Raw genomic sequence first — 8843 nt, 5'->3', positions numbered from 1 at the left:
ACAAGGAAGAGGGGGCAGCCAGTGGGTACGGCAGGTTGGAAAGTCCCCAGAGAGCCGGGGCCAGGAAACTTGGGGCAGCAACACTTTTCACAGTCACATCTTACAGGCTGAGGTGCAGAAACAGGAGTGGGCGGTGAGGTGACCCAGGTAGGTCCTGGCAGACCTGGGTCTAAGTGTTCTCCATGAAATTGCAGACCACATCTGGGGGATGGAGGGTGGATGGCTGGTAACAGGGACTCTTTAACTCGTTTCTTGTGGGTTGATTTCCTTGGAGACAGGGGTAGCCCTAAAGGGTGAACCTAATGGTTCTTTCTTGAATCCAGGTGGGCTGAAGCTGTTTTAGATCTTTGAACCTGCAGCGACCGCATCCATCCCACCCCATCTGAAGCTCCAGCCATGGGAGGACGAGGAGGCTCACTTGTGTCCCTGGACGGAGGGATCATGACTAGATCCTGGGGGTCCTGCTTGCTCCTGCTCACCATTTTGGTGGCCCTGGTGGCCAGCACAGACCCAGGCAAGAATAAGGTCAAGGTGTTGAGGGAATTGAAAGTGATCAATGCCTCAAATGCCAACGTGAAGCAGTGTCTCTGGTTTGCCATGCAAGAATACAACAAAGAGAGTGAGGATAAGTACCTCTTCCAGGTGATCAAGACAGTACAAGTCCAGCTACAGGTAAAGGTGTTGCCTCGCACCATGCATGTGTGCTTATGGTGGGAGAGATTGAAGCTGGACTGAAAGGGTGGGCATGGGAGAAAAACAATGATATATAAAAGTACTAAATATGTGAGTGATCAAGTACTTACACATTTGCAGATCACTGTGACACCACTGCACTTTCTATATATGCTTCCACTGTTGTTCTAAGTACTTTATGTGTGCTAACTCATGTAAACTCCAAACTGCAAATCACATGTTCATGATTTGTATTTGCTAGGGCTGGGAGACAAATTGAGTGCCACGAATATTTTGCAATAATGCTGCCATGGGCAACATTTCAATTTATCCGTATAACGTAGATTGTGCGGTTGAAAAGAGACATGCGGCTTATCTAATGTGTAGGTAATAAAGTCTCTCCTCCTATAGTCTATAATTCTTGGAATCCAACATTTGTTTAGTAGAAGTGGAGACATTCTGATTCTATGTTCATAAAAATGTATCCCTCCTCGCAGGGTCATGCATGGCCCAAGGCTAGGAAGCATTGCTTAGTTGAATTCCATTGAGAATGATGCTTCCCGGAGCTTGCATCATGTGGTCCTGCATGCCATGGTCAAGATAAAGCCCCCAGAGCTGGAACTGAACTGACTGTACCATCCTTAGTCTGCGGGTTGGTGGTGTGGCTTGTAATTCCACCATGAAACTTGCGAGAGTGAATTGTAAGGATACTCAGCAGAGAGGTCCTTGTTGGCAGGGTTGACTTCAGTTTTTATATTCTCCATATGGCATGTCCATTTGCAGGAACTGAGCCAGTGTACATGTTGGCACTTATGACCCCATCCCTTTGGGACCTTGTGAACCAACAGCCCGTATTTCCAGTATATCATGCTGATGGCGCTCTGTTTATTGACTGGCACGCTGCACAATCCCCTGGGGAACTCCTGCATCCCTTTGAAGTAGGGGGATGGATTCTGGCTCTTGTAACTTCTCCAGACCCCTTTGCAGTTGTCTCTCTTTGGTATCCAAGTAGCACACATATTCAGTGAGTTTCTCCCAAGCAGCCCTATGCCAGTGGATGTACATGGGGTGGTGAGATGGACAGAAATAATCACACTCCTAGGGAGCCAGCAGTCTAATCAGAAAGAAACAGTGCCAAACCCGGAATGAGAGCTGGGGCATCTGACCTGGTGGCATGGTACCCAGGAGTCTGGAGGTCAGAGGAAGGGTTCCTCGGATAGGCTCTCACCTGAGGAGCTCTCACCGCACTGGCCTCACCATCACCAATTAAATGAGGATCTCTAGGTAGGACCCAGGTATCAGTAGGTGTTAAAACTTTCCAGGTGATCCCAATACACAGTCAAGGCCAAGAACCACCTCTCTAGGGAGTGATATTGCTGCCAAACCTGAGGGCAGACTAGGAGGGAATCAGGTGAAGGATGCTGGTGGGAAGTGTTTTCGTTTAGGTTTCCCACAACAGATCCCAGTGCTAGAATTCAAGTGCCAGTAGTTTATTTGGGAGGCCATCCCAGTAAGCACCAGGAGGCTGGATGAGAAGGGAGAGAAGTCAGAGAAGTGGCCAGAACAGAGTGAGTTACTGTGCAGATGACTGCAATGGGCCTCCCTGGGGCCTCGGGAAAGGATGCAGAGCCTGCCTCAGAGTTTGGCCACCCTGCAGGAGGGAAGCTCAGTTGCTTACCCATCAACTCCCATCCATTGTTGGCTAAGAACTGCTCTTGGCTCTTGCTGGTCAGGAAACCTCCAGGCAGGGAGCCCCAGGAAGTGGCAGTGTGTTTGGGAAGAGCAAAGGACATGGACACCACTCACAGCATCTGTTACAGGAGGGGAGCCCAGGAGGATTGGGGGGCTGCACGGGGGTTGGGAAGAGCAGTTACGCATAGCTGGCTGCCACTGGGAAGGGGCATGGCCCATTCAGCAACTCAAAGGAGCCAGTGTGACTGGACAGAGAGGTGGGCAGGGACTAGACCATTCAGGGCCTTGAAGGTACCCAACTTAACTCTCCAACCCAACGGGCAGCTCTGCCAGTCTCTTCTTGATGTCAACTAACCAGCTTCTCCCCCATGGCAGGCCAGAGTCACCTTGTTAATTCTTTGGAATGTAGCTAAAATGTAATACAATTTTATTAAAGGCTTGAAGATAGCAATGAGGAAAGATACCCCTTTTGTCTCCTGCTGTAATCTCTTAAAACCAGATGAAAGCTGATTTAAATGAGCTTCTCGAGTGGCCTTAACCACACTCAGCCATTAATGAGTTCAGGAACTACTGATGCCTTGCTGTAAACCCACTGCTTCTCTGCTTACTAAACACTCAACAGAGAACAGCAAGACCAACTCCAGCCGGCATGGGCCCTTTAAGGACTGCTTGCTGAGGTTGTGGAGAAGCCCTCCAAAGCAGGAAATGTCACCAGATAACAGACTCTGAGGGGGTTGTGGAAAAGGAATCAGGGAGGAGCATCCAATGTGGCTGCAGGGCCTGTCCTTTCTTCTGGCCTGTGGGAACCTGTAATATCTCAGGCCCAGGAGAGCTGATGGTTCTGGTGACCTCATCCTTCTCCCTGATCCTTCATGGAGCATGAGGCATGCCCTGGACTTTGGGACAGAAAATGGAATTAGAAGGTTTCACCTTCATTGGGGCCCCACACTGGAAAGGAGACTTTTCCCCGAGGATACAGCTCCAGGGAATGGTTTCCAGGGTCCAACTGCTATCAGTATACAGAGGAATCCAGGCCTTCCTCTAAAGGTATGTTGGAAAGAGGGGATAGGGAGTAGGAGATAGGGAGAAAGGATGAGGGGGAGAGTGTTTTTTAGATTTTTTTTTTTGGCTAAAACTTTAAAAAAGTAAAATAAAAATCTTTTGAATAAAATTGCACCATGTTAATTGACAGGTTACAGATCGTTTGGAATACTTTATTGATGTTGAAATTGGCCGCAGCAATTGCAGAAAGTTTTCAAATAGTACTGAAAACTGTGCCATTCAAGAGAACTCTAAACTGGAAAAGGTAGGTGATCAACATTTTGTGATGGTCTTGGCTGCTCTGAGCCCTAGACAGAAGAACTCGAGGTGCCTGTATCCTCTCTCTGAGGTCTGGATTACTCCCAAAGTTTTGCCCCGGAAGTGGGCTTTAGAGCAGAGGGTAGAGAACAAGGGAATATGATGAACCCCTCTGAGCCTTTCCTTATACCTCATCCTAGGGGCAGAATGCTGTCAGGGTCACTCTTATTGCAAGGGCTTCATCCACTCTGGCCTTTTGGTGCAGGAAAACTTGACAACATTATTCATTGAAAGTGTCCTCTTGGACCCAGATGAGCAACCTAGCCATTCCTGGCCCCAGAGCTGCTCATCTTTGTGAAGGCACGAAAGGAAACTCATTCATCCACTCAGCTATGTATTAAAGCTTACTATGCACCAGGTGGTATTTTGGGTGCTAGAGATTAAGCAGTGACTAGGCCAGACATTGTTCCCATCCCCCTAGGGTTACAGTTGATTCTTGCCAGGCTCAACCATGATTTCCAGGAAGGTCATGGAAAAACCCAAAGACCCCCACCAAAGGGCTGACCTGGGCCAGGGGCTTTTAGCCTCAAGCCCATATTTCTGATCTCAGAGGTGGGGAGAACCCCAGATTCATCTAAGTCCTTAGTGTGATATTGGTGAAGGCTTTCTGCAGGTTTGCCCAAGAGATGTGTCTTTGCTTTTGTTTACACCAGTGGTTCTTTATGTGAGCAGGCATCAGAATTACCTGGAAGCCTCGATAAACCCAGATGGCCAGGTCCTACCTGCAGAGTTTTGGACTCAGTAGGTCTGGATTGGGAACCAAAAGTTTGCATTCTTAACAAGTTCCCAGCTGCTGCTGCTGGCTGTGGGACCATACTTTGAGAACCACTGCTTCATTTGGCCTTGCCACAGGAAATTGCAAGGGCCTATTAACAAAGTGCACTTCCACTATGTTTCACTAAAACTGCCTCTGTATGCTCAAACTTTATAAATCTGATCATTTCCAGTTAACAGCAGATACCCATCAGGACAAACATTTAAGCAGGGAGCATGTCTTTATGCCATGTGGCTTTTATGTTACTTTTGTTTATCTTTTATTATTAGTAGAAGTATGGTTGGTTCAAATTTATATTTTCTACTGGACCCATTGGGATTATAGAAAAGTTGTTGCTTTTTACCTGGTTGTAGAAAATCTTAAAAAGAATTAAAGAGAATTGTCCTGAAGGAGCTCACTTATCTAAGGTTTCCATGGACCATCCCAAATTTTAAGGTGCACGTTTTTAAGTGCACACTTACCAATAATGAAAACAGTTTTTTTTTTTTTCTTTCCAAGTCTTTGGAATAAAGCTGAAGAGTAATAATGCTGGGCAGTTTTTCTTATTCCCAGCTTTGATGGCAGTGCTTTCAGTATTTATATCCTATTATTAAATATTATATCAAGTGCTGATTTCTGGAATTCCTCCAATTCCATTTGCCAAGAGTTATTTTTTTCTTTCTTTTTTTAAATTTTGTTAACATATAATGTATTATTTGTTTCAGGGGTACAAGTCTGTGATTCATCAGTCTTACACAATTCACAGCACTCACCATAGCACATACCCTCCCCAGTGTCCATCACCCAGCTACCCCATCCCTCCCACCCCTCTCCACTCCAGCAACCCTGTTTGTTTCCTGAGATTAGGAGTCTCTTATGGTTTGTCTCCCTCTCTGGTTTCATCTTGTTCCATTTTTTCCTCCCTTTCCCTATGATCCTCTGTCTTGTTTCTCAAAATCCTCATGTCAGTGAGATCACATGATACTTGTCTTTCTCTGATTGACTTATTTCGCTTAGCATAATACCCTCTAGTTCCATCCATGTTGTTGCAAATGGCAAGATTTCATTTTTTGATGGCGGCATAATATTCCATTGTATATATATACCACATCTTCTTATCCATTCATCTGTTGATGGACAGCCAAGAGTTATTTTTTAAATTACGTTTCTTCTATCAATTATTCTTCCAGCATCTACCAAGTATACTAAATAATTCTTCTTCTTTGACCCATTAGTGAAATAAAGTAATAGATTCACTAATGTTTTGTCATTCTTACATATCTGGAAGATGGTTTTTTTAGGGGGGGATCTTATTGCTTGGATTGCCTTAGTTAGTTCTTATCCACGTTGACTGACTGCAGGTTGTTCAAAGTGGTGACAAGTACCTAGTACCTCAATGTATAAGCTTGTTCAGGGAATGTCTGTCTTCATTGCATTTTCTGGACAACTGCACACAGATGTGGCATGGGACATTCTTTACTCCTTTGGGCCAGACAGCTTTGTTGAGCCTGGTGTCAGTATGCACATCCATCCCTTTCACGGCAAATTTCTAGCTCTCCCTGAGTGCCCTGGGGGCACACTTCTTGAAGGCTTCTCCATAGATGTGCTGTGAGCATGGATGGCATATTCTCTGGTCAACTCACTGATGGCAGAACAGTCCCTTCTTCTTGCCACCTTTCTTTGTGGGAACCATTCTGTTGGGCATGATGGGTTATGTCCACCCTTGTTTTTTAGAATATGGTGAAATTCAATATGCCACTTTTTTTTTTTTTAGGGATTTTTATATAGGAATTATATACATTAAGTACTCTTAATCTTCCCTGATTTTAAGAATCAGGGGTGCCTGGCTGGCTTAGTTGGTGGAGTGTGCAACTCTTGATCTCAGGGTTGTGAATTTGAACCCTGCATTGGGTGTAGAGATTACTTAAAAATAAAATTAAAAAAAAAGAATCACTTGGAGCATGTGGTGAAACCACACACACACGTTCCATGGCCTCATCCCAAATTTATTCCATCAGAATTTCCAGGTGCAGACACCCCACATATTTCATATCACTGGGAAAGTCTGGGAAACACTGTGTTAGGGATAGCAATTGTTTAATACGCAAATGCCTTTCTTTTGCCAGTATTTTTTTTTTTTTTTTTTTAGGATTTTTGTTTTAGGGGAGTTTGAGTTATAATTTATTCCTCTGTTATATTTTGGTTTCAGGATTTTTCTGGTCTGGTGTAATGAGAATGAGGACTTTCCATCTTTTGTGTGTGTGTTCTGGATCAATTTAGGGACCACAAGAGCTTTGGGTTGCCAAGGTTTTGTGTAATTTGCCTATAAAACCCTCTTGATTTGGTGTTTTTTTGTGGGTTTCTGCGGGAAGAAAGACCTGCATAATCCTCCATTGCATGCGTCCAAAACTCAGCAGAGACCAGGCTTTCTTTTCTCTGACTCCTAATAGCATCTCAATGTTTCCAATTATCTAAGATGCTCTTTGCTGTTTTTCCAGGACTGCTATATATGTATTATCCAGCTATCTATCTAACTAGCTAGATTTTTCTATTATCTAGCTATTTATCTATCTATCTACCTACCTTCCTATCCATCCATCTATCCATCCATCCACCTATCACACACACATAGAATATTTCATTTGCCATTTCTATGGTATTTTGAAATGGAGAGACGGGCTCTTTGGAATAACAGCTGGTAGGCCCTAGAGCCCTCCGAATTGCTCTTGTTATTAGAACAAAAGACATTATTAGACTTAAAAGACATTATTTAATTATTAAGATAACATATATTAGTTTATATCTGACAGAATTGCTTTATTTACATTATAGAAAATATTAGAGAGAATTAAAAATAAAATCAAGTTTGCATCTGATCTCCCAGAAAAACATGATGATTGTTAGTATTTGCTGTCTGTCCCTGGTTCTTATGGGAACAGAGACCCCTCCAGGTATCTGCTGATGGCTGTAAAGGTCTAGGGCATTCCTAGGAGCACTCAATGATGGCTGATGACCCATCCTCCAGCTAGCAACAGGACATTTTTTCCCCTCTTTTTTGGCATTACTGATTTTGTTGTGGTTGTGGTCTTTTTCAGAAAGTAATGTGCAGTTTTTTGGTCGGAGCACTCCCCTGGAATGGTGAATTCATGGTGATGAAGAAGCAGTGTGCGGATGCTTAGGGGATTCTGGAGCACCACCCCACCACCACCATCTCTACCTTTTTCTGTGAAGAGATAAATGGCACGCACCGTGTTACCAATGCGGTTTCCTCATGCACGCCTCTCTGCTTATTTTGTTTCCTAGTTTCTCATTAGGTGGTGACAAAAGATGGGTATGTCCAATTCCTTTTTCTTTTTCTTTTTTTCTTTTTTTTTGGCCTCAAGGGAAGCCCCTTAACTTTGGCCAACTTGGTGACCCACCACCAGGAATAAGTTTGTCCCTGAGTACAAAGGATGGAGTGAGGTCCGATTCCATTCCCCACTGCAAATCTGAGGAGGGATTCCTTTTTGATTGGGTAATAACCCCTTCCAGAGGTCTGAAGACAGTGGGTGCTAACTCAACAGGTTCCTTCTGGAAGCCTCCTTTTTGGCCCGAGGCTCCTTCTTCCTGAGAGTTCTGAGTCCACAGGTCACCTGGGCTAGGAGAACTCCTGCAGAAGAAACAGTCTTCCCCTGTGGGGTCTCTGTGAATTGGGGAACTTGTGTTTCTTCTCCTGTAAATGTCAACAATGGTCACACTAAGAGAGGCAAAGGGCAATAACGCCTTCAGAGTAAGCTGTGTTGTTCGTGTGTATGCGCATGCACGTGTGTGTGTGTGTGCGCGCGTGTGTGTAGAGAGATAGAGAGATGGATTGAGAAAGAGAGAGAGAGAGAGACAGAGATGGGGAATGTGAAGAAGGAAGTAGGCAAACATGGATGATAGCAGGAGATGAAATTCTCTTGAAGAAAATAATCATTAAAAATAAGTCAGTCTACTGGTTATTTACCCCAAAGATACAAATGTAGGGATCTGAAGGGGTACGTGCACCCCGATGTTTATAGCAGCAATGTCCACAATAGCCAAACTGTGGAAAGAGCCAAGATGTCCATCGACAGATGAATGGATAAAGAAGAAGTGGTATATATATACAATGGAATATTATGCAGTCATCAAAAGGAATGAGATCTTGCCATTTGCAACGACGTGGATGGAACTGGAGGGTGTTATGCTGAGCGAAATAAGTCAGAGAAAGACATGTATCATATGACCTCACTGATATGAGGAATTCTTAATCTCAGGAAACAAACTGAGGGTTGCTGAAGTGGGGGGTGGGGTGGGAGGGATGGGGTGGCTGGGTGATAGACATTGGGGAGGGTATGTGCTATGG

The 8843-nt window shown here is 44.5% G+C and overlaps 1 protein-coding gene across 1 annotated transcript; it reads left to right on the top strand.

The window, feature by feature from the left end:
* Positions 1-441: 441 nt before the first annotated feature.
* On the top strand, positions 442-7656 carry CST8 (cystatin 8). The gene is made up of 3 exons (XM_036086194.2): positions 442-672; positions 3557-3670; positions 7573-7656. Exons 1-3 carry the CDS (start codon positions 442-444, stop codon positions 7654-7656), a joined length of 429 nt encoding a protein of 142 aa, XP_035942087.2.
* The last annotated feature ends 1187 nt before the right edge of the window (positions 7657-8843 follow it).

This window comes from Halichoerus grypus, chromosome 10, assembly GCF_964656455.1.
Source record: "Halichoerus grypus chromosome 10, mHalGry1.hap1.1, whole genome shotgun sequence".
In the NCBI taxonomy this organism is placed as follows: Eukaryota; Metazoa; Chordata; class Mammalia; order Carnivora; family Phocidae; genus Halichoerus; species Halichoerus grypus.
This window is presented reverse-complemented; position numbering and strand designations above follow the sequence as displayed.